Source organism: Electrona antarctica, assembly GCF_951216825.1.
Source record: "Electrona antarctica genome assembly, chromosome: 2".
NCBI lineage: Eukaryota > Metazoa > Chordata > Actinopteri > Myctophiformes > Myctophidae > Electrona > Electrona antarctica.
The window spans coordinates 18,682,845-18,708,737 of NC_136807.1; the positions used below are offsets into that span (position 1 = coordinate 18,682,845).

At 38.1% G+C, this 25,893-nt stretch overlaps 4 protein-coding genes across 7 annotated transcripts; 2 read left to right on the forward strand and 2 right to left on the reverse strand.

Annotated features, from left to right (window-relative positions):
- Positions 1–1,563: 1,563 nt before the first annotated feature.
- On the reverse strand, positions 1,564–11,205 carry LOC306913998 (uncharacterized protein). The gene is made up of 6 exons (XM_079490857.1): positions 11,000–11,205; positions 9,625–9,730; positions 9,280–9,386; positions 8,954–9,126; positions 8,721–8,860; positions 1,564–1,872 (listed from the first exon to the last, which is right to left on the reverse strand). The coding sequence occupies exons 1-6, from the start codon at positions 11,154–11,156 to the stop codon at positions 1,728–1,730; spliced, it is 828 nt and encodes a 275-aa protein (XP_079346983.1). The 5' UTR covers positions 11,157–11,205; the 3' UTR covers positions 1,564–1,727.
- Positions 11,206–12,041: 836 nt separating this feature from the next.
- Positions 12,042–15,540, forward strand: bin2a (bridging integrator 2a; the record flags this gene model as incomplete). The annotated part of the gene is made up of 11 exons (XM_079514133.1): positions 12,042–12,125; positions 12,231–12,311; positions 12,436–12,490; positions 12,598–12,692; positions 12,906–13,001; positions 13,321–13,428; positions 13,544–13,629; positions 14,344–14,419; positions 14,506–14,588; positions 14,710–15,397; positions 15,487–15,540. The coding sequence occupies 11 exons, from the start codon at positions 12,042–12,044 to the stop codon at positions 15,538–15,540; spliced, it is 1,506 nt and encodes a 501-aa protein (XP_079370259.1).
- A 950-nt stretch (positions 15,541–16,490) lies between these two features.
- LOC306936070 (uncharacterized protein) lies at positions 16,491–19,030 on the forward strand. 4 transcript variants are annotated; one of them, XM_079519497.1, is made up of 7 exons: positions 16,491–16,734; positions 17,171–17,229; positions 17,792–17,845; positions 17,940–17,999; positions 18,155–18,202; positions 18,318–18,530; positions 18,640–19,030. In XM_079519497.1, exons 2-6 carry the CDS (start codon positions 17,205–17,207, stop codon positions 18,488–18,490), a joined length of 360 nt encoding a protein of 119 aa, XP_079375623.1. In that variant the 5' UTR covers positions 16,491–16,734; positions 17,171–17,204; the 3' UTR covers positions 18,491–18,530; positions 18,640–19,030. The 4 variants fall into 4 exon arrangements, with proteins under 4 accessions (XP_079375623.1, XP_079375622.1, XP_079375624.1 ...); XM_079519496.1 differs by having other exon boundaries at positions 18,318–19,030; XM_079519498.1 differs by having other exon boundaries at positions 16,491–16,730; positions 17,169–17,229; positions 18,318–19,030.
- A 204-nt stretch (positions 19,031–19,234) lies between these two features.
- Positions 19,235–24,992, reverse strand: dazap2 (DAZ associated protein 2). Its single transcript, XM_079519485.1, has 4 exons — positions 24,835–24,992; positions 23,958–24,073; positions 22,834–23,073; positions 19,235–22,282 (listed from the first exon to the last, which is right to left on the reverse strand). The coding sequence occupies exons 1-4, from the start codon at positions 24,845–24,847 to the stop codon at positions 22,154–22,156; spliced, it is 498 nt and encodes a 165-aa protein (XP_079375611.1). The 5' UTR covers positions 24,848–24,992; the 3' UTR covers positions 19,235–22,153.
- Between the last annotated feature and the right edge of the window lie 901 nt (positions 24,993–25,893).

A 25,893-nucleotide genomic window follows, 5' to 3' on the forward strand; every position in this document is an offset into this window, starting at 1 on the left:
GTGATTTCTTAGGTGAGCACGGGATCAGGTGAGAAGGTGGACAAAATGAATCGATAAATGGACATCGATCCAGACAATTTACTTTTTAAAAGTAAATTGTCTCTAAAAGCACCTTTCTAAATCCTTAAGTTAAAATATTACTATTTCCTGGTTTGGGACGAATTATTATATACCTTATGCAAATTATTAATTTATGTATCAACATAGTATAGATGTAGACTCTAAAACAACCTTGATATGTTGACTAAAAGCAATAATACTGTATAGCTAATTCCTAATTTGTACCTATGTTTTACATAATTTATGCCAATTATGCTAATGAAGAAAGGGTGTATGACTTCACCATAACAGATTAATTTCTGGATATCACAAACATAGACTTTGACTCTTAAGTCACCTTTATAAGTCACCTTTCAAAGTTAACTGGATGCAAAATGATAGCCATTTCCAGTTAATTTGCTCATTAAGCAATTGATTTGCTCATTATGCTAATTACTCAAATTGTCCAATTTATAACTTTTAGCAAACAATCTTAGTCTCATCTGCTAGCCTATAGATGACATTTTAATCATAAAAGTTTAAAGGAAACAACATTTCTGGGTTTAACATGGGTCCTATGGCGGTTTACAACATGGTTTGACAGCCCGAAATGTGTACATCCTCTGACAAGTTCCAGATGTAAATTCAGAAGTGTTTCCACGTCTAAAAACAAACTTCATGGTATATAGAAACACTGTAGAAAGTGTCATGCTTTCTCCTTCTGAAATGTACACTCTGAAGCGATATTGCCCTTTGCCCCTGTTAAGTGTTGACCTGATGCCATATGTAGTCCTGAAGAAAGCAAGGATGTTACAGAGACACTGGAGATGGAGTCACTTGGAGGGGGGAGGGAGGGAAGAGGGGTGGAAAAAAAATCCTGGGAACTGCACTTGTGTCCTATGTATACATAGAAATGCTGTTATTCTACTGCTTTTTCCAAATAAAATAAATATTGTAAAAAAAATTAAAATAAAGTGTCATGCTTTAGTCATAACATGCACAATACCTTCCATATATGAGCTTAACCGCTCCACTCTCTCTCTCCGCACTATCTCTCTCCTAGATGTTTTTAATGTTATAACAATGTCATAACATTTATATCATAAAAGTTGACATGATTCACAATTTCTGTAGACTATTGGGGTTTAAGTTGTCATTCATTAGAACAAAACTTCCATTTAACAAACATAATAAATTATTATAGTGGAAAATAATGGAGCAAAACGTGCAAAAATGCAATTCTGAGGTCAATGACCTCTCAAGGTCAACAGAGGTCAGTCAGAAAGTGTTTCCACGTCTGAAATCAAACCTTGGAGTGTGTAGATGATATGCTGAAAGTGTCATGCTTTAGTCATAAAATGCACAATTGGTTTGGTTATCCGCCGCACTCGCACCCATGTGGGTTAAGAGATTTCCGAGCGACCGATATGGTTGTATTCAATATTTGTAGACTGTAGGGGAATTTGATGATATAATATTTGCTTGCTGATATAGATTTATATGAATGGCACAACTTTTAAGGAATATGTGTAGAAAACAAATTAAGTTTATTTTGAATAAGTTAAATACAACACTGATTCTGATTATTTAATGGAGACTATCAGTGTGGACATCCAGTGTATGTGTTCAAGACCTATATCTCAGGGGTATATACAGAAAATATCAATTACTGTCTCAGCCGAGACTACCTAAAATCCAAATGTCGGACGTGGCCATAGAAGAGGTGTGTTTTTAATGTAGTCCTGGAAGGCCGGCTCGGAACCCCACTTCTTCATTGCTTGCTTCTCCAGCATGGGGATACCACTGATGTGACGTAACAGGAACCACACGAAGACATAGTACTGTGACAATGGCCCCCAGAAATTGGCATACCCCTACCGGGCTTAGGACCAAACACAACATAGTTTTTCCTCATCTCTAAGGCCTCCCATACATGAAATGGATTCTTGTATAAAAATATTTTACTGTAAAAGTGGTGAAATTGATATTTAAAGTCATACACCTCAAACTAAAAATACAGCCTGTCCGTCTGGGGATTAAGGCATATAAACTCATGTAGATTCACAATGGAAGCTCTGAGAGGTTTAGAATGTGGCATATTGGAAGCCAGGACATCCCTCTACATTCTAGAAAAATAATAATGTCAATATGTTAATGTAAATATGAGATATAGTCATTTGAACACATACCTACAATAGGCGAAAATGTAAATCTGTATAGTGTCTTCTTTACTTTGCAGTGACTCTGACATGGATTGTCATAGAGACACACGGGGACTACAAATTTCACGCCCCCAAATGAGACAGCGGCCCCACTTCTGGTCCGTTAGACCAGTGTACTGCATGCCAGCCCATAGAAGTCAATTGAAATTCCACTGTAGTTAGCCTACTTTTAAAATAATACAACATGAACTGAAGACTATATTGATTTGAATAAAAATATGTTTCCAAATGTATGAAGTGTCTTTGTCAACATATTTTTTTGTTTTCTCAATAGATGACTTGTTTCACATTTAATTTACCACTTGAATGAGTTACCCATAATGTTAACGGAGCAGAGCTGAGTTGACAGACTGATTACCTGTCGCTTATAAGTGACGTTCCAAGCGTCGCCGAGTTTGAAGATACATTATCCGTATTTGTGGTGCATGGTGTGAACATGCAGGCGTATATGAATTCTTTACCTGCCGCGGAGCTCCGACGGTACAAAGAAAAAATAAAACTTGTTGGATTATCAATTTGTCCATATGATTTGCCTAAAAGTAGTTGGGAAAATGACCCAACTAAATGGCCAGGAGTGACATATCCAGATATTGTCAACTATCTAGTGGATTCTCCAGGTTTATAGATAATAAAATATCAATTAGAATCTATCTTATTTATTACAGTTTTAATACATATTACAATATATGGGCTATTTATTTATATAGCCAATATATTGCAATTTCACGGGAATTGGGAGCTTCATGCATGAAGAATAATATAATAAATTACTTTTCAGGCAGTCAATTTCAGTCTGTGTAATCCTATATAGCAGCATATGCTCCTCAGATGATTTTGCCTGACTTCTTGATATTGTCAATCTATATCATATTCAGTAGGATAGGATTAATGGTTCACATGACGCTCGTCCTTCACGTGCGTCGTGGCGTGACTTGCTTTGTTTTGAGCGCCTGGCTAAGTTATGTGCATTTGTAAACGTTCAGATTTCAAATAGCCTATAAAGTGCTCACCCCCGGGGACACGGATGTTAGAATTTTGAACGGGCTGCTATTAACACCCGTGCATCCCGTATTGTTCAAGAAAATGCATTTTAATCCGATCGGTGACCATTTTCTATAAAGGTTATAATAATGCATGAGTGCAATACACCTCCCAACCGATAAGGGCACGTATTGAAAGCATATAGCGAAAAAAATTGAAATTGGCCAGCCGTCGGATAAAAATGCTTTTTATTGAACAATATAAGGACTACACGGGTGCTAATAAACGTGCAAATGTATAACATCCGTAGCTCCGGGGGTGAGCACTTTATATTTGAAATCTGAACGCTTATGTACACTTAAACGTTGTAAATGTAGCAAGGCACTAAAGACAGGGTGAAGTTGCGTCATGACTGACTATCATAAGTTTCAAGGCTATTTTCACTGTGACATATACCTTCATAAGCTTCACTTGAATACTTAATTTCCACCACTTGTGGAGTTCACAAACTTCTTCTGGATGGTTTCACAGATTTTTTACTAGTGGATGGGTGCAGCCATTTCTGTCTCTTTTCATGATCAGCTGGAAGTTGATGAAACATCAAGTCTGGGTTTTTTTCTTTGTTGTTTTTACAAAGCGGAACGCAGCACACTTTAGGCATGATGAAGACTGGCCGTTTAACCGTTTACAACGCTGGACTCTGTCACGCTCGTCGTGGTCGCTCGATCCGTCGCTGGGGAATGCCGCATCTAGCGGTATTTATAAGGATTAATGCGTGACGTACAAATCATACGTCAGGGAAACTTCAATATATCCGATGCTAGCAGTCTTTACAATCTTATGGAGTATATTATAGTACATTGTGGGTTGTATATTGAGATGGCAGGTATATGACATTAAAAAGGACAAATAAAACATATGGGACACATTATTCGAACACAAAATAAATCGCTACAGCCTCAGTAATGAACCAGTGAAATAAGGGTATTTTATGATGCCTCTCATAGGGATTGCATTGGCAGCTGCAGTACACAGTTGAAACGGACCAGAAGTGGGGACGCTGTCTCATTTGGGGGCGTGGAATTTGTAGTCCCCGTGTGTCTCTATAGCAACACATATGAGGGCTTGTAGGAATGGTGTGGTTCTACTGTATCCAGCAATACCAATTGTGTAATTGTATACTCGTAGGCAACACCAACACACTATTGTTCTCTGTCCGATATTTTTTTGCCAGCAAGGTGCTTTTTGAGGGAGGTTTAATGTTTTTTTTTGTTCAATGTTTTTTTTGAAAACGCCATTGCCAATAAAGGGAACATTTGCGTCATATTGTCTCTTTATTGTTAATGGCATTTAATGTGTTTACACCGTTTGTTTCACATCACCATTACATCACCTAATCAACATGAGTTAGACTTTAATATATTAGCCCCCCTCACTTCACACAGGTGTGATTTGTGTTAACTTTTGCACAACAGAAAAGTGAAGCTTTTTGTCATGCTTCACATGACATCACAATATAGAATACAAACGGTAAGACGGAATTCAGTTCCCAGGTCCCTATATGCTTTGTGACTCATGTCAGTGCAACCACACTTGCAATTTCCCAGAATTGCACCTTTCTAGTTTTATTTTGACTTCACTTATCAATGGTGGAATAATTATAACAAATTGACTTGAATAGAAGTTCCAAAATGTATGAAATCCCAAACTTGAGAAATTGTGAAAAGAATATTGCAGCTGCAACAATACTGCAGAGAAATGCAGGCCTACAATAGAACTACTATTATATAGCACAGACCTGGATGAGGGTGCTCAATGATCAATGTTATCCTCATAACAGCAAGTCATTAGTTACTGCGAGAGTCTAGCAAACACCAACTCAGGATTCCTGGATCTCTGCCCTCCACAATTTTCACAATTTTCATTTTGTATTGTTTACTTTATTTAGAAAAGCAATGTACAGTAACTTTTCACATCCCTTATACAAAACAAACACAATCAATTCTCATATTTCCCCCATGACCTGTTAAGTCTTAAGTCTTAAGTTCTACCAGTATTAATGAAATGAAATGAAATCTATATTTACCCAGGGTATCTGGGCTAAGCTCAAGAACTTGTTTCCAGCCAGGCCCTGCTCATAGAACACATTTCATCGTAGTGGTTCAATGCCTTGTTCAAGGGCACTTCAGCGGTGGTAATTTTTAACCGTGTCGGACGGCTGATTCGAACTAGGAACCTTCCGGTATCAAGACCGCGCCGCTATCCGTTCGGCCACCGCTGCCAATAATAAGACAAGACAAGACTTATGGAACAATGCAATTAAAGTAATTTTTACAGTATTTGTCTCCATCTGCTCTATCTGCATCGTGTTGCCTATATGGGTTTCTTCATGAACTGACACAGCAAATATTTTGGAATGTGAAAAGAGCAGAAGAACCTTGTCAAGTCTAGTAGCTATTTAGCTCGCTGGAGTGACCTAGCTTTAAGCTCCATTTAGTGTAACAGATCCTGTCCAGTAGCATAATAGAAAAGCCCAGACTGTTTCACCAGAATGGTTCATTAGTATCACTTGTAACAGCATGGTTACTGTGCATAGTACCTAACTATAGTAGTGTACGGTCGGACACAACATAGTTGATTGATGAATTCTGAACCTGAAGTATTTGTCTTTCTTTTTTTTTTTTTTTTACCAGAGTGTGATGTACAAACATTGGATCCAAATATTTGTATCATCTGTGGTAAACATTTAGAAAAAGTAAAGAAACAAGATCCATAATGTCACAAACCCCAAAGCAGAAGACCTTCAACACATACTAAATGGTGCTCAACAGAGTGATGATGATGATGATGATGATGATAATGAAAACCCTGGCTCCAAATACAGAAAATATACTTTCCTTCAAATTAAAGATATCTTATCATGTATCATGTTGCTGAGCAAACTACACCAGTCAGAACAGCAAATGTTGAGAGTGAGAGTATGCCTGCACCAGTCTCATCAAGAAGACTGAATAAGGTTGATAATAGTAACAGAGACAATGAGGAAGGTTGATGAAGTTGTATCGTCGGCTGCTCTTGTATTATATAAACATCATAAAAGCTACCTTAAACCTCTAAAGGAAATAAAGCAGCTGCCAGACAAAACAAAGAATCAGAACAGCAGACCAAATGTTCACCTATTTTAATTTAATTAAATGAAAGTGATGACACTAAACTAAGCGTTATGATGACATACTGAAGACACTGGTCCATGATTTTCTTCATCAATATATCTGAAGCTCTACAGCTGTTTTTTACACCTGGCTTTGTTAGTTTACGTGTGTCTGTCTGTCTGTCTGTTCGTACCAAAAAATGAGCACGGTTGCTATGGTCACCCAGTTCACATGGGTGTGATTTCATTACGTCAGACATTACGTCAGACCACAGCTGATCAGTCTATATAAGACCTTACACCACTCAGTTCACACGGGTGTGATTTTTTTCTTGGACGTGCAGCTTCTATCAGTGCATATCCCATGGGCACACTTTCAGAGCATACCACATCAGACCTTTCAGCTCAATCTACAATTCAAATTGTAATTTTCCTTCAGTTTCCAGGATTTTCCTGTATTTAGACCATCATCACATCTTCCTCAGAGCTCAGTCTTCAGTATGTCATTATAACTCCCAGTCAGAGGTTATATATTGTATGATATTTATCTTCATACGATCAGGTTACGAGAGCTTAGTGTTGGTATATGGAGCCAGGGTTTTATGAACATCAGCATAATTTCTCTGTTGAGCAACATTCAGTGTTGAAGGTCTTCTACTGCGGAGGTTTTGACATTATGTGACACGGTCTTCTACTGCGGAGGTTTTGACATTATGGACCGTGTCACTTTCCTTTTTCTATTTGTATTTGGATGTTTTTTTAACCATGTTGTAATAGCGACGACACATCACATTTACTATGAAAACATAAATGTCCTGTCACTGTCAGTCAGTTAGTCAGTTAGTTATAGTCACCTTGTGACATCATCAGGGATGGAGATCCCTCATCAATATTAAGGCCATATATAAGAATTCCCATATATGGAGATCCCTGATGTCATCAATATTGGCCAGCAACTCTACGTCTGACCTCAAACCTCAAACCCTTAGATCTCCATAAATGGAGCTGACCTGTTCTGACATTCCATATTGTACTATGATCTGACCTCATTAATCCCTGTATACTCAAGACACGCTCCATATATGGCCAGTACATAATTAATTCCATATGTTGATCTGACTCCCCATGCCAAAGCGCCAGCGCTCGGCCAGCAGTCTGCTGTCACCCAGGCCGATGCGTGCATGTGACCTCGCCCTTTTCTCGCCCTAAGGTCTACAGTGTCAGGGTTCTACTATTGTCAATGGCTACTGGACATGCTCTGTTAGTATGTTACACTAAATGGAACTTAAAGCTAGGTCAGATAGCTACTTGATTTGCCATTATTCCAAATATATATCCTTTTCATATTCCAAAATATTTGCAATGATTTACCTTTTATGAAGAAAGCCATAGGCAATACAATGCAGATGCGGTGAAGCTAAATACAACTTTACCTTAAGCAAACAATGATTATATCAACTCTACATGAATGAATGACTTGCTGGTATGAGGATAACATTGAGCATTGAGCTTGTCCCTCATCCAGGTGTGCTAAATAATAGTTAGTAGGTAGTTCTATTGTAGGGCTGCATTTCTCTCTGTAGCCTACTATTGTTGAAGCTGCATATATACTTTCACAATTTCTCATTTGTGACATTTCATATATTTTAGGGACTTCTACTCAAGTGAATTTGTTATAATTTCACCACCCTTGCATAAGTGAAGTCAAAATAAAACTAATCTGTTTGATACTGTAGATTTCATTAGGACTGCTTTATTTCCTCCCATTTGGGAAACCATATACGTTTAGTGCCATAACTCCACGAGTATTCAAGCTACAGTTACACAATAATTGGTATTGCTCAATTCAGCAGAACCACACCTTCCATACAAGCCCTCATATGTGTTGCTATGACAATCCATGTCAGAGTCACTACAAAGTAAAGAAGACACTCTACATAGATTTACATTTCCGCCTATTGTAGGTATGTGTTCAAATGTCTATATCTCATATTTACATTCACATATTGACATTATTCGTTTTCTAGAATGTAGAGGGATGTCCTGGCTTCAGGAATGCGAAGTTGTAAACCTCTCAGAGCTTCCATTGTGAATCTACATGAGTTTATATGCCTTAATCCCCAGACGGACAGGCTGTATTTTTACTTTGGGGTGTATAACTTTAAATATCAATTTCACCACTTTTGCAGTAAAATATTTTTATACAAGAATCCATTTCATGTATGGGAGGCCTTAGAGATGAGGAAAAACTATGTTGTGTTTGGTCCTAAGCCCGGTAGGGGTATCTCGAAAACTAAAGCACTTTTTGACTGTTCGTCACAGGACTAACAGGAGACACTACGCTGAGGTACTGGGAACCCTGCATCACAGATGAGGCTGACAGCCACAGACCTGACCATTGCATGATCTCACCCAAGTAGTTTGGATGTTGGCTGTAAGCCCACAATCCACTCTGAATAAACCTTCCCTAGAAGGACAAAAAAAGTTGTGTAAGGGGGAGGGGGGGAACATTTGACAATGCCTGTCAGTCCAGTGTAGGACACAACACAACATGACTTACAGCATTATCTGGGTCACGTTTGAAGAGCCACTTCTGTTGGTCTGCAATAGCCTCTGTTGCAAAGCCAAGGCCCCACAGAACCCAGCCAATATAATCCCTCGTACTAAGAGGTGGATCTTGCTTCTCACTGTTCAGCATGAGGGTAGGCAGGAGGGTCATAAATACCCACACAGCTGAGAGATAGGAAAAGGGATATAACAATATTGTATTCTTCCACAAAAAAGAGTCAACATTCACTGAATTTGATAGTAGAAAATATGTGGAAATGATAAATCCATCCATTTACAATGTGCTGAGATGGTCACGTTCACAATGGTCTGAAATACCTTGAATGCTCCAATATACAAAGAAAGTCCCTGGGCTGTCTCTGACATTGTTAAACCTGCGATCGTGGCCGTCCTTCAGGATCCGCATGAAGAGGAATGTCCCCAGCCTACAAAAAAACTACTCGGTTACTTCTGTTCTTTCACATTAACTCGAACATTATTCATTAACCCAACTTTAATGGCTCACATTCATAGGTTCAGCACTGACCTAGCCAAGGACTCCATACATACAGCTTACATAGATTAATTAAACTAATAAGGAGTAGTTCATACAACAGTCGGATCCTACAAAACACGTTATGACCTTTTCTTCTGGAAAAGCTACATGACACTAGATATGATTACCTGAGTCCCCATGCAGTCACCAACCCTGTCTGCACATTCTGTCTAACATGGCCAGCCCCACCCCATATACGACTCAGGTGGGCAAGTAGTATAAATGTGCCGGATCCTAAAACAAAGGCAAACATAGATTAGACTTTAAGGAAGAGCATAATGCCATGCAGTGTCACTGGTGGGTATGGGTTATGGTGCATGGCTATATCACTTGTTGCAGAGTAAGGCGTGTTCAATAAATATTTTACCCAGGGAACTGCAGACAATTGGTTCCAAAGTTCAAGGGTAAAATATCCAGAAGCACAGATCCCAGTTGGGGAACAGAAGAGGACGAATATAGGAGAATTGTCCAGGTGATTCATTTGCCAATTTAAGAAGAATATCGAACACTGGTGTCTGTCTACAGGTAAGTTGCACATATGTATGAGATGGTAATGCAACTTGATCATTGATTGTAATATAGGTCCAATTATGCCTCCAAATATGTATTTTAATGCAGTAGGCTATTTAATGGAATTCATCTACTAAATCTGCAATTTACTTATGAATATTGATTGTGGTAATCATTTTTGTTAAAGAAAATTACTTTAGACTGTTGATTTGTCTACATTTTATTTGATTTGTCTATTAAAAGTTAAGTGAGCCTTATTCAAAAATCATGTAGCTAAACATGACTCACATTAATAACCCTTATTTACACCTACAGTAAGCCCATAACTGCTTTTTAATTTTGTAAATGACACTTCAAGTCACTAAGTATGTACATAACTATCTAATTTAATAATATGGTAATAAATAACATGGCAACATTGTAATTTTCATAGTTCATAGTTATACAGAAGTGGCAGGCCAAGTTCTTTAGTGATAACCAGAGTAATCTAATAAGATCAAAGCGTTTGATCAAACGCAAAACGATCAAAGATCAAACGCATTCCATTGTTACAATGAGAGTCAACGGGAGTGTCATTACTCTCTTTTATACTACTCTGGTGATAACCAGTCTTTCATAGATTTCTAACTTTAGCGCTGCGCCGATAGAAAATGTGAAAGAAACAGCGTAAGCTGCTTTATGATGCTGCTTAATTCTTAAGAAGAAGGAGGGGCTATTGGGCTGTTTCACATTAACAAAGCTGTTTAGATAACAGTCGTTTTGCATCAGTAACCCTTAAGTTATACACCAAAATGAAAACTCCTGCTATGTTAACCTTATTATGGCAGGTTTTCGCTTTTATATCTGATTTAGAAATCTAGTAGGCAGCACCACTGCAGGATCGAACGAACAGACTACAAAACACGGAATTTCGTGGGCAGACTGGCCATAAACATTGTATAACATTGTATATAAACAAGTATATAGGCTATACATCAACATGATTATTATTACCTGCCAAATCATAAAACTTCTCCGTTCTGAGAGCTGCTGCAATGGCCCAGCCAACCCATTGGACACCCAGATCTGTGATCGCACATTTCGTCAGAGTGCTTGCCATACTCATGTCCACCAACTCCTGGAGTAGCAAATAATTTTTGTTTTCTATCATTTGGACCGCCCTTGAGTCGTGTCATAACGAAATATAACTGAGGGCAAAGTTCGCCATTTCCACGATAGCACTAGTAGGTGGAGTGACTTCTAGGAATTCTGGGTATTGTAGTCATGGTCTCATGGAAGCCACTTAGGGCAGTGGTTCCCAAAGTGGGGTCCTTGAGGGAGTTCCAGGGGGTCCCCAGCCAAATGATAGTTTGGAAGTTGGAAACAAATGGAATGGACCCTTATGGGTCTGTAACTCCAGTCCATTTGGTTCCATTTGTACACTCTCAGAGTTAAATTAACATTGATTTTACGATATAAATTGGTGTCCCAGAGATAGATTCCATTAAATGGGGGTCCGTAGACTAAGGCTATGAATGAGCCTTTAAGGCTCACTCATCATGTTGTAGTTCGGTGGTCACCTCACCACCGAAAATCCAGACTATGAATAACGCTTATGAATGAGCCTTAATGCATGTCAAACTGGGTGTTGTTGAAATTAAACGGGTTGAGAATCACTGCTAGAGCCGTAAAAATCTTCTCTTATGGGGGTCCCTGCAGCATATCTTTTCAAATGGGGGTCCGCGAGCTAATACGTGTCAATTTGGGGGTCCTTGGCATGAAAAAGTTTGGGAACCTCTGGCTTAGGGAATCTGTTATTGCATATGTGGTACAAAAAAAAGACTATCAGTAAATTACATAGGCTAAAAGGAAATATTAAACCCCTCGGGCGTCCAAATTCAAAGTTGCATTCGTTTTCTAGCACTATAAACAAACCAAAATTATACTTAATATGCAGTACTAGCTATTTGTAGGCCTATTGTAACATTGTTTTTTTCTCTCGCTCTTCTTCATCTCCGTAACATAGGCAACACCTTTTGCAAAAGAAGATACAAATATGGCAGAGGGCAACAGTCCAAAAGGCAGTGCTGGGGTCTTCGCTAAAAAAGTTCAAAGGCAACTGAGTAGAAGCAAGGAAAAGGTATCATCACACACCATCACCTCTCCTTTATAAAAGTAGCCAACATGAAATGTAATTTCCTGTTTGTTATGACATGCATTACTTTGAGTTGTGTTTGTTGTGTAGGTATTACAAAAGCTGGGGAAGACAGTGGAGACCAGAGATGAACAATTTGACTGTTTCCTCCAAGATTTCACTGACCAGCAGGTATCAGTAATATATAGCCATGCACTGAGTGCTGTGTATGTGTCTCTACATAATTGTGCCCAATAAAGTTATCGTGATATACATAATACATCATAGGAGATAACTAACCTCTGTTTGCATGCAGACTGACGGGAGCCGAATAAACAAGGACTTAAAGGCCTACCTTAATGCTCTCAGAGGTAAATGATGAATATATTTCTATACATGTTGCAAGTGGGGAGATCACAAAGCTACACTAGATGTATTGTACATACACCCTGATTATGAATCTGTTCATTGACTACAGAAATGAGAGATGCCTCAAAGCGCCTGTCCCAGTCTCTGTTTGATGCTTATGAGACTGACTGGGCTGCCGAAGAGGACTTGGGCGCCATTGTAGAGGTCAGATATGATCACAGATGAGGAAAAACAAGTCCATTTGGGTCAATTTTTACACTCCCAGAGTTAATTTAACACTGAGAATTTTACTGTACTGAAAACTGCTTTCCTCCACGCATATTTTTTTCAGCGCAGTGAAAAAAGAGAGAGAACTCGAAACTCCTCTGTCCTTTAAATAAATAAAGCAATGTGTATGTTGTTCTCTCACTCGATAAGGGTGAGGACCTTCTGTGGAATGACTATGAGGTGAAGATGTTGGACCAGGCAGTACGCACCATGGACACTTACATCGGTCAGTTCCCAGATATGAGGGTAAGGCACGAGCACTCAAATGTACACACAAAGGGGTACCTACTGTATACACACAGTAAGAAAGAGAGAACATACCTGCTGCTATCTACTGAAGTGTTACCAGCTTTGTGTCTAACCTTATTTTAAATACTGTACCTGCTGGTTTATGCTATGTGTATATATTGATTTTGGCCTCTCCTTGACATGTCTTCCTTTACCTTTTTTTTTTTTTTTTTTTCCATTCCTCTTTTTTTCCTGAAAACAATACAATTGATGCAGCTTGCACAAAAAAAAGATGAGAGAGAGATTTCTCACTTGTTCCATAATTTTTACTCTACAGGAGAAAATTTCCAAAAGGGGCAGAAAACTGGTAGATTATGATTCCTCTCATCACCACCTGGAGGCACTGCAAACCGCTAAGAAGAGAGATGACATCAAAATAGCTAAGGTCAGAGGAAATGACTGACCTATTCTCATTTTGTATTCCAACATATAGCTGAGTTAAAGGTTCATATCTGATTCTGTTTGTTTGTTTGTTTGTTTGTTTGTTTGTTTGTTTGCAGGCAGAGGAAGAAGTCCATTCTGCCAAAAGTGTCTATGAAAGCATCAACAATGAGCTAAAGGAAGATCTCCCAATTCTCTTTAACAGGTAAGAGCAGAGAGCAAATATTACATTGCTTTAGATACAACTTTTGATTTGGTTACTGTGAGAATAATCTCTCTGACTTTGAACTGTTGTGTATTCAAATACTAACTACACAGTAAAATCGTCTGTGTTAAATTAAAGATCGTACTGTGTACACTGTACAGTATGATCCCTTTTCCACCGGTTGGGAACCAGTTCAGTTCAGAACCAGTTTTTAGTCCATGAGCCAGACCTCCAAAATTGGAATGTTAATTATGAATTGAGCGGGCAAAACCATACCTACCCATATACCATATCTATTTTTTGCATATTTTCCTACATAATGCCTAATTTGCATATTTTAATGTACAATTTCAGAAAATGTGTAATACAATAAATAATTGTCTTCGTGTAAGTAATCAACTGGTGAAGTTTCATGGTGATAACTATTAATAATTTTTTTACCTATTCACCTATCACGTATAGGCCTACTGTAGGTGAAAATTACAAAATGTGTGATAAATATGAAAACGCTACTCCTGTGGAAGGGTTATCATATATTATTTTACTCATATTGATCCTATAACAATTTGATATAGGAATGGTTTTGCCGATTAACGTTCCAATTTTGGAGGTCTGGCTCATGGACTAAAAACTGGTTCTGAACTGAACCGGTTTCCAACCGGTGGAAAAGGGGCATATGTGTTCACATACTCCTCTCTTATATCTCTCTTGAAGCCGAATTGGATGCTATGTGGCGGTCTTCTCATCTATCTCAGCATTACGAGATGTCTTCTATAAGGAAATGAGCACGGTATGTCCCATGTTGTGTTTATCTGGTGATAAAATGCACTTGCCTGACAACATTCACAGACAGTTTTAACCATGTCTTCTTTTTAGCTCAACCATGATTTGCAGAATGTGATGAAGGAGCTGCAGGCTCAGCATCCTGACAAGGTGTTTGTCGTCAAGGGACTACAACGGTTAGCCTATATTTTTCACTCTGACTTTCAAAGTTGTTCTGATTCATTTACTTATCTTTTTGTATTCTGGGAGTCGAACTTGAAAATGTAGAGATTATATTTTTGTATGTATGTATTTCAGCCACGGCTCCCTGAAGAGACGTTCACTGATGTCCCCAAAATCATGGAAGTCCAGCTTCTCAGATTTTCACGCGAGCTACAGTCCCAGACCTTCTCAACGAAAGTCCTTCAGATCTCCTGATAGACCTTACCGTGATGAAACTCTGTCCAGGGAGAGCAGTACCCTTACCGTGTCCCCACAATCCCCACCACTGGAAAGCTCCTTCTCAGAGCTCAGAGATCAGTATGCAGAATCCACCCACAGCGACAGTGAGCATCCTCCTGCAGAGGCCAATCCCGAGTCTGACACTACGATGGAGGCTGCTGGTGATGAGCTGAAGTGTGGAGAAGACAACAGTCTAGAGGGAGGAGAAAGGGACGTAAAGGAAGGGGAACCTGAGCTTGAAGCTGAACCTGAGCTGGAGGCTGAACCTGAGCTGGAGGCTTCTGCAGACACACCTTTGATCACCACTGATAATAAAGGAGATGAAGAGAACCCTCCACCAAGTGAGAGTAGTTCAGAACTGAACAATTCCTATGACTCAGAGAGCTTGGAGCTCCAGCTATCTGCAGTAGACAACGCCCCACTCTACATAGAGGAGAAAGTGGAAAGCCCTGTTGCCCTTGAGACTCCCCAATCTAATGGACTGGAGAATGGCAACGTTTCTGGCCTTGATTCTGATGCAAAAGATGTCGCCTTTGTAGCCAAGGTCAGTTGTCCAGCAGACACAAGCTAAGTATTGTGATGCAGATGTTTCTATTTTGTAAGCTTTTCCTTTTTTCTTTCTCTGTTATCTAGGATATTCCAGTAGGAAACCACGGGTCCATGGACTCAAAAAGCACAGATGTTTAATCTATTAAACCTTTAGGTTTGTGTTTTTTGTGTATCATATTTCAGACAGTCTATCGAAACGTATCTACTGGTAAGAGTTTAATACAATCAGTTATACTTTGTTTATTTTGACAGGATTGGATTGGCTAGAGACATTTAGAGGAGTGAAGCCATCAGCAACACAAGAGAAAAAAACTGTAATGAAGACAAAAAATGTAATGAATGTGGAAGGACAGGAATCAAATTTCTAGTAACGGCATTGTTGAATGAACGATAAACCATCACTGACTCTTTATTGTTATTTATCTATTGCTCTCCTCAGTTGAACATTTCTCATTGGATAACATTTCATCTGCTTGTTTGTTTAAAAACTTTAATCATAATTAGCCTACAATCTCAGCAGTATCAATATGCGTAATCGGTTTTCTCTTTCTTAAGCTCATTCTTTCAGTTTCAGTTTAGTTTGAGTAAATTAATTGTTTGGTAGATTTCACTTTGTCCTTGTCCTGTACTTTGAGCGAATAGACAGGATAGTCTAAATCTAAAACATGTCACATTAAATCTTATACATTGCACTAACCCTAGAATGGCTGATATACATAATATATATATCATGTATTACAAATTAAATACATGACATGCATGTAATATCACAGCAGCCATAGGGCTTACATTGCACAGTGATTGATTGCTAATGCTATAATGTTAAATTCAATTAAATGTAATTTAAATGTGGGCCTACTACAGCCTAAAATAAACATGAATGTCGATTGCTCTAAATATAGTTAAATAAATAATAACAATATGACACACGTGTTGTTTATTTCGGTGTGTGTGTGTGTGTGTGTGTGTGTGTGTGTTTGACTGTGTGTGTGTGTGGGGGGGAGGGGAAGGGAGGGGGGGGGGGGAGGGGGAGGGAGGGGGGGTGAACCATGAAGGGGAGGAACGAAAGCAGGAACGGAAATCGACAGCGTGAGCGTGGGCGAGAGGGAGACTCCTCCTACACACACACACACACACTGCATCTTCGAGACTGAACTCATACTCAACTCAACTGCTTCATTAATTACTTGAGAGAGATTATTTTGCATTATTTAAAACTTGAGCTGGTTTCGAGGTGGTGTACATCCTGATGATTTAAAGCATATGAAACAGCTGCTGCTGTCTTACGGACGTGAACAGATCGACTATAGTGTTGTGAGTGACTCCACACAGGTAAGTTTACTCTGCTCAAACAAAGCTCTGGTGTGGCCGTGTAGAACAATGTCTGCGGTTGAGCGTTACAAGCAGCTGGCTATTGTTTTGTAGATCCGTCTCGTAAAAGTTTATTGCACGTTTTTACTTTGGGTTGGATCGTGTTGTCTTCCCAAGTTAAGGAACTTCCCAGTTTGGTAAAGTTGGACACAAGGGAAGTGAAACTTGATATGTTGTGGCTAGATGCCTAGATTGACCAAACCAGTCGAGTCAATAGATTACAATTGATGAATTGATAGACAGCATGTCAGGCTTGTCAGCTGATTAGAGTCAGTGGTATGATGCAATTACTGGTATGTGTCACTCGAGTCATATACTCATAGTAGTCAGTCAATATCAAACTTAAAAAAGCCATAGTCATGTTTCTATTTCAAATATTTCTACTTGTTTGTCATAGTTTGTGACACCAGACAACAACAACATCACTCATCATGACGTCCAGTCCACCCTTGAATGGTATGTACGTTTATTAGCATATTATACCTGTAATACAAACCCCCAATATTGAGCTTTAACCTATATCAAATTAACTTTGTTTGAGAGTAAAGGTTAAGTGTACACAGACAGACTGTTAGGGTTAGTGATAATGTTGTTTTTGTGTTGACTGGGAAATGGCTAGTATTGAGCCTTTCTCATACATCAATGGTTGTGTGGTTCTGTTGATAAGGATATTGTGTCATAGTGTGCATGTATTTTCTGTCAGTATTGACAAGTTTAGCTCAGGTCCAGCTCTTGATAATCAGATTAAGCCCACTGTGTCTTGCAAAACACTTAATATGCTGTCCTTGCTCAGACATTGTACCAATTGAATACATCACCTTTTGTGTTATCCTAGCCTCGGTACCCAGGCTTTTATTTTCGCTCATGTTATCCTACATGTCTGACTGAACCCCATGCTGTTTACATTTCTGCCTAATAAAGTATTCAATCAATAACACAGGGTGTGACCAGCAGACTAGACTTGATATGAGCTCTTACCTTTTGCCCATTTTAATGTGCTTATCTGGTATCATTTCAGTATCAGAAATTGGGCATTCCGCAACAATTTCCTCGCATGTGGATACAATTAAAGGTAGGCCTATGTTTTGAACTTGAGTACATTTTTGTGTGGGTTGTATTATAATAAGTGTTATATTATTGACTAATATATATTTGCCATATTTCAGCATCTACTATGGGGACACCAACATCACTTCCCACACATGCGAACACAACAGTGATTGAGGGTAACTCCTGTTCTTTTTTTTTTATCGTGCCTTGCCATGTGTAGTGTGTCCCAACTGTGTGTGAATGTTATGACTTGACAGTTGTCCTAATCTAAAATAACATCTGTCTCCAAGCTGTGTAAAATTGTATTAATCCATTTGTTTTGTTCTTTCAGTGTTAACAACTGCAGTCCCAATGCACACAGACGCCACTGTTATTGGAGGTAATGATACTCATGCTACTCCGCCCTTCCCATGCCAAAAGTCACTCACCGCATTAACACATCAATTTTGGTCTTGTTTTAAAAACGAGTTTGCCTTGTCTTAATGTCTTTCCAGTGGTTATAGTTCTGGTCCTGCTGACAGTACTTGGTTTGGGATTCCTTCTTTATCGATATCTCTGCCACAACAAAGGCGATTACAGAACAACAGGGGAACTGGCTCCAGGAGAGGAATCTGATGAGGACTGCAAGGATAAGGCCACAGTCGAAAAGAAGGAGTACTTTATCTGAACTTGGCTGGCAGCAAAAGAGTCGTTGGATCTTAACAGTCTAAAAAAAGAGTGGCTTCTGGTCAACTATAAAGACATTTTAATATTTGTCTTTTGAGAGTTGCCCACTTTTGAGTTTCCCACTGCAGGCTAAGTTAAGATGTTATGCTGTAAAACACTCATGCATAGGCAGGGAGTGAGTCCTGCCAAAGATTGATATTGGTATTTGCTCAAACTGTCTAGGGTGCTATTATAGGTTGAATATCTGTTATATACTGTAGTCATATTTTGCTTTGTTTATTCAGTATCTGTGATGTTTGATTTAGACATGTCTATTTACTTTTCAAAACAGGATATTTGTACAAGATGTGTACTGCTGTTTTCTTTTCTTTTATATAATGTAAACAAGTTGGCCATAAATCTTTTAAAGCGAGCAGCTAGGCTATATTTGTTCTAGTTTTACCAATTATCTTCCATGATGTTTTGCCAAAGTTACTGATAAAATATACATCTCCATTGAAGGTGAGCATGGAAGGCAATAAAAACTGTTTTTCAACTGTTATTACAGTGACATTTTTAATAATTCCTTTCAATTCCCACCTGATAAATATTATGGTGCCCTCGATCTAGGTGTTAATCCACCAGAACACCTACATTTTGTAGTAGATCAAAACCTAATTTAATGTTAATTGTACCAACACGAAGGAAGCTATAGATTTTAATGTTAAGTGCTATAAGGAAATTGAGCCGATTTGTGATAAAAGCGTACAGTTGACAATTTATTCACTTCCAGTATTACATCTTTTCTAAACAAGGTTAAAATCAAAGGATGAACATGACACATTTCAAATTTCCAAAATAACATTTATTCTAAATTTTCATTTTTAAGTTTAGTATAAAAAAGTTAAGTGCACCTAAGTTCTTTTGCAAAGAGTTCCATCTTATGACCTGTCTCAGCAAACCATAGTGACACTCATCTCCTTTAGTAATCTTAAAAGATAGAATGTGTACTAAAGTCCATCAAATTACTTCAGTACATATATCCATGTTACAAAATATTTTAAAGAATCCCTGAACTATAAATGTCCATAATCCTTCAACAAAAAAGAATCCCATTCCACGCTGGCTGTGGTTGGCATGGCATCTACTGGTAAGCTTTAGGTTACAGTACTTGATATTGCTGGGACTAAGCCATCATTATGTTACATTACAAACACAATTGGTACTGTGACATAAAAAGAAAGTTGACATTTATTTTCTGAATCAAACACGTTTTGAAAGCTGTGGTCTGCTTTCTAAGCAAAACTATGAAGCACCAATTTGCTGAAGTGAACACACTTTCAGTTATTAAGTTTTGAGTAATGTCAACCATGTCTGGTCTGGTTTATAAGCGCAAGCTGAAAAAATCTGATGTAGAAGCTCACAACACATCGGAAGTTGGCACACTGTGACCTTGTAGATCGGCTATTTTCGGTATACGACAAAGTATAAATCATGCGAGCAGTTTCCTAGACTGCTAGCTAGTGTGACCATACCAAATGAACATTGAAGTAGCATACAAAGGTAGGCTACTACAACTTCTGCAGGCCACAGCTGTTGAAACTTTGTGTGGAATGTCGGATACCCAGTGACACATGTTAACCAAACACCAAAATGAAAATTGGCAACAAAATATAATGGCAACCATGCAAACTTACTTAGTTTAACACATCTTACCTCATTCGTCTACATGTGAAGAATGTATGGTAGTTTAATTAGCAGCACAATAATGACTTGGAAATGAACAATTCTAAACAGTGATGTGCCCTTGATATCGATGTTTGCATATACTTTCAGGCTATTGAAGAATATACTGTAACTTGGCATTAATTTAGACCAGGCTTGAAAAGCAAGTAGCATTTTTCAATCCTAAAATTTCACAGCTTTTTTCTTTTTCTCAGAAGAAATTAAAGTAGCATTTATTCAGGAAAAAAAAATTAAATAGATTTTTAAAACCAACAGTAGCCCCATGCCTGCATCCTTTCAGATTTATTAAGCAGTGCACATCATGAGAAAAAAAAATTCTATAATCCAAAGTTTACATCGCTATGGTGCAACAATGTATGTACATTACAACTTAAAAATGTGATTAAACTACAAAAAGTGTCAAACGCCATATTGAAATACTATGTCAGATTGAAGGTCTATGTATCTACTCTTTAATCACATCCTATTCAATGATATGCTTGCTTTTGATTGTGACATTTAAAATGTAATGTCACAACTCAACATGAGTGCAATATAGACCAATCTTTGGTACAACCAGCTCCTTGGTTATACTAACAAATTAGCCTACAGAAACATAAATCACTAAAACGTGCAAGAAAAAAGCTGTATCATTAAAGAAACGGTTACCTCAACTATTAAGAAAGTGAGATAATGAATCCACAAGTGTCATTTTTTTCTAAGACGAATAAATGCATTAAACAAAAGTAGAACAAAATGGAAGCAGTTGAAATCTGTACGATAAAACACTTATAGTATAAACTCTGGGTATCCGACTGTGAAAGAAAAACAAATTAAACCAAAAACTTCTGCTAACATGTTACACCAACCACCCCTTTCCACTCAATTCACTATTTGGATTTATTCTTTAAATTTCTTCCTTTAAGTTTACTGAAGTTAATGCTTTAATTTAGGGCTATCTCCAGTGCTCTTTGACACTTATGTTCATCTAACAGTTGCCCGTTAAGGTACAGTAAACCACCTTAAAGATTTTGTAATTACTTTTTTTCCTCGCATTCTTTTTTCGCTTAAAATCTACTCAGCAAGTGATTACTATGCCATGAATTCAATGTTGGTAATTTTATTTTGTGACAACGTTGTCACGACATTCTGGATACCATGCAAAAGTAAAAGACAAGGCAAGATGTCCTTGCTCAAGCATTCAAGACATTAACATTGTTATTGTATAGGTGAAATGTCATTTGTCAAATAATTTTACATGTAATTATTACACAGCAGTCTGTAACTATAATAGCACTAACAATTGTTTTTCAAAAAGAGGTGAAGTAACCCCTTCTTTCCTTTTGCATTTCAACTACAACTTCACATCTGTATTCCAATTTAACTACAAAGCAGCTAAAATATGTACAAGTGAATTTACTTCACAATTGCATGTATTTGTTTACACAAGTACAAGAACATCCTAATGCAAAATGTGATCTATTTGCTTTACTTGAACAAATGCAGATATCAGAATCTATAAGTGATGAGCTTTTAAATGACTATAGAGGCTAGACTTAATGAATTGTGGAATGAGTTCTGAGGCTTGCAAAAGAGTTTTGTCCTCTCCAGGCAGTGGTATCCATCAATTGGAATATTTTGTCTTTAGATGACAAGTGGAATACTGTACCTTTGAATAGGGCTCTAAAGTATTACATTCCGTTAGGTGATATCAGTATAGTGGCATGGCCAGCAGCCTAAAGAGGGAGGCATGTGGAACAAGGGAGGGGTATGGGAACAGTCAAATCCTCAGTGTTCATTTAACTTGGAGAATGTAGGTGGACCCAAATGTAAATGGCCATTATTACAATCTCAGTGTTAAATTTGCCCTGAGGAGTTTGCTGTGCTTTTTTTTTTTTTTTTTTTTGTAATATGGGACAGGGTTTAGCAATAATGGGGTACTTGAGGAGAACGGTTGATGTTACCAGATGGTATAACCTCCATTGGAACCACCCAGGAAGAAGTTATTCTTGCGCTGTGACATTACAACATTAGCACCCTGCATGGCAGCCAGCTGAGCTGCATTGGGTGGGTGTCCAGGTGGTGGGGGCTAAAATATTGGTAGAAAAGAGAGGATATAAACATATCATATTCCACTTGATTTACGTAAGAAAATTTTCCAGGCAGACAGACATTTAATTATTTGTTTAACTGCATACGTAGTATAATATCTATAATTACATTACATATTTATATCTATAATAATACATCTATAATATATGTACCTATATAGCTAGCTACCTGCAGCTACCTCATATGATCCAATCAGGAGAGAGAACCCATTCAGCTGCTTCAATTTTATATTCATCCAGTTCCAATTTTGTCTGCTCATTCATTTGTTTACCCGGTGTCCTGTGTGAGTTCTTTCTCCTGATTGGATACAATTGGTATCCTGACCTGAAATTTTTATTTTGGTTTATTAAAGAACTGGAGAAGGGGAAACCCCAGTTACTGAACAAACACTATAGCAATGATTACTGATTAGTTAGTGCTACATTTATTTTAACAAAACAATATTACAATACAGCACATTTTAATTGGCATCATATTGACTTGAATCAGTTTGACTCTTTACAAATGGTTAACTGAATGGATACTCACTGGAATGGCAACACCATTGCCTGCTGCAAAGCGCGCTCCAGCATCAAAGCCACCTTCCACCATCACCGTGGAGCCAGGTGGGTACATATGGCCCATAGGATAGTAGGCCATGGGAACATTCTGGCCAACTTGTCCAATAGGCATCTGCTGCATGGGCATGAACATCTGGGCATATGGGGAGGTCATCTGAGGCACCTGACCAGGGACCTGATGCGGAAGAACATATCTGGGCTGGTATATCTGTGGAGACGGAGATGGATAGCAGAGCCATATGGAATTTAGATTGGATAATTGGAATACATTTACACTCAGATTTGTTTTACAGCATTAGGGCTGGGTGATATGGACACAATAAAACAAATAACGCAATATTGATATGTGACGTAGTGCTGCATGATTAATCGAAAAAAGATTGCAAACTAGATTCAGACACCCATGCGATCTCATTTCAAAATTTGAGCAAGAATCGTGCAGAACTAGTTGGCTGTCCAATTAATTTTAGTTACTCTTGTTTTTGCTACAAGAGAGAGGTCAAGCACTTTTATATTGTCCGTTTAAAGCCACAGTAGTTGGCAGGTGCCACATTTTAAATGTAGGCCTAGTAATGTTCAGCAACTACAGACTAAAGACAATAAATATTTTCATGGAAAAATTTAGAATCGTGATCTCAATTCTTGTGGAGGAAACTCGAGATTCACATTAAGCAAGAATAGTGCTGCACTATTGTGACGATAATGTCATATTGTGGCAATATTTAATTATAACATTTTCGAAAATATCAGATCTACAAGCTCACTTGTGACTGAGTTTGTAGAACAGCTAAAAATACAGACCAGGGTATACTACAGACCCAAAAAAAGACCAGTTTGTCATATCATAATAATATTAAGTTATCAAAAATACCAGACAATATCTATTATCTAGTCTCATATGGTCAATTTGCATATGGTCAATTTATAGGTATTGACGAATTGAATACATAGGACCATAATGGAAATGTGTTCATATCCTTTTAGCATCATTGCATAATTGTACCACTGTACTATTTTGCAAACTGCTAATAAAGTATTCACTCAGTCGATCGATAATATAAATGTATACGTCAATCACTAAATATCAGTTACCTCAGAATATGCAGGAGGGGCATCTGTGTAAGGGGGTGCCTGCGGGGATACTTGCATAGGAGGATAGATGGGTGCAGAGCTCTGTTGAGGGTACACATTCTGCTGAGGATATGAACCTGCAACAATAACAGACCATTTCTCGTCATCCCGTCTTGTATAGATACACAATACACACAACACTCAATGTATAGGTTTTGCTTTACTTAAACCAAATGTAGTAGAATGATTTACTTAATAAACATGGAAATCTTGGCTGGAGCGTTAAATCAACACCATCATCTCTAGCTAGTACGGGAACGGCTATCATCCCCCATTGCACTGCCAGGCAGTTTCTAAACGTTGTTTACCCGTAGTAGCCTACGTTACGTTATGTCATTCTTTGTGTCTGAACTTTGAACACGGCGTAGTCCTCCAATCCTTTCATCGCTGTCATTCAACATTATTTTAGTATTCACAATAAAATAATAAAAGATGGGGTGATTGAAAACCCAAACAGCGGCGTCTGCTTTGTTTTGGAGGTCAGCCTGCCTGGTAGCGGCTAGCAGTGTTAACTAATGATAGATGATCGTACTATATTTGCACCGAAATGTACCGTCATCGCGGCTATATTGCTATTTTAAATGGCAACGTATTATTATGACACCTATTCGGGGCTTTCGTTTTCATATCGTGCGATTGTCCCATTTCATCCGATGGCAGAGTTTAGCGTAGCTACACGCACGGTGATATATGATCTGTTGTTTATTGTCATGCCCCGTCGTCGTTTCGCTGTAACAACGGACTTACACCATAACGGCATACCTCCATCTCTCTACACATGATGATATATCAGTATCACCGTGAGTAACCTACATCTATACCACGACCACATACGCACCTTTGTTGTTCATCGTTGTGAATGGGCGTGTAAGCTGATGAGTAAAGACGATTAAAGAGAGATTCAGAATCCTTTTTTTCACGGCCTTATGACAGATTACTGTTCACTTCCTTGTTTTTCAGCTTGTTGTGGTGGAAATGGTTACGTCACTCCTTCTTCTCCAACATACATTTTAATTGCACGCGCCCCCTAGTGTTGAGTATTCGAATCTACGTTTTCTGCCCTAATTCGTTGTAAACTGTTATAAAATAATAATGATGACGGATGATAAGATAATAATGATCTTTGGAATATAAGATAATGATGATCTTTGGAATAATATTTTTTTGGACAATGGGCTATATTAGGACACCACATTATTAAGTGAAGTTTTGTAATAGCTCCGAAAACGATAGATTTGCAGATTTATAACTTCACACGCACAAAAACACTCAAAAAATAATGCATGAGATACAAAAGAAGAGGACAATCACAACATATAGACATACGATACCAACTAAGGCAATGGACCTGGAATGAACTCATTGAACTGTATTCTATCTACTTTACTGACCATTATTGCAATAAGCTACATTTCATAGTTTGTGCATTTTGGCCATTGATCCTGATCCATTCCATCCTGACCAGATTGATGCTTGACGTTGAGGATTATAACAACACTTTATTTATTATTGTCTTCCCTTGTTTTTGTGAAAATGGTAGTTCAATTTAAGATTGGGCTGCTGCTGCTGCTTGAATATGGTTGAACATTCATGATTTATAACGGCATTGCATGATTAACTTTTCAATTTCACATATAGATGGGTGGAAACTTGCCAACAAATGTGTTAAGCACATACTCATTATCACATGTAAGTTAAGTAGGCTATATACGACAATCCCTTTACTGCTTACAGGAAGCAAGAGTCTTGAAATTATGTTTTCAACTTGTTCTTCAATCAATTATCACGGTTTTATTTATCAATAGGCTAACGCTAACCATTAAACAATTAGTGTAGGTCTAAATAGTTGTGATTTGGGCTCGTCTTTTTAAAGCTGCACTGTACCTTTAAGAGAGCC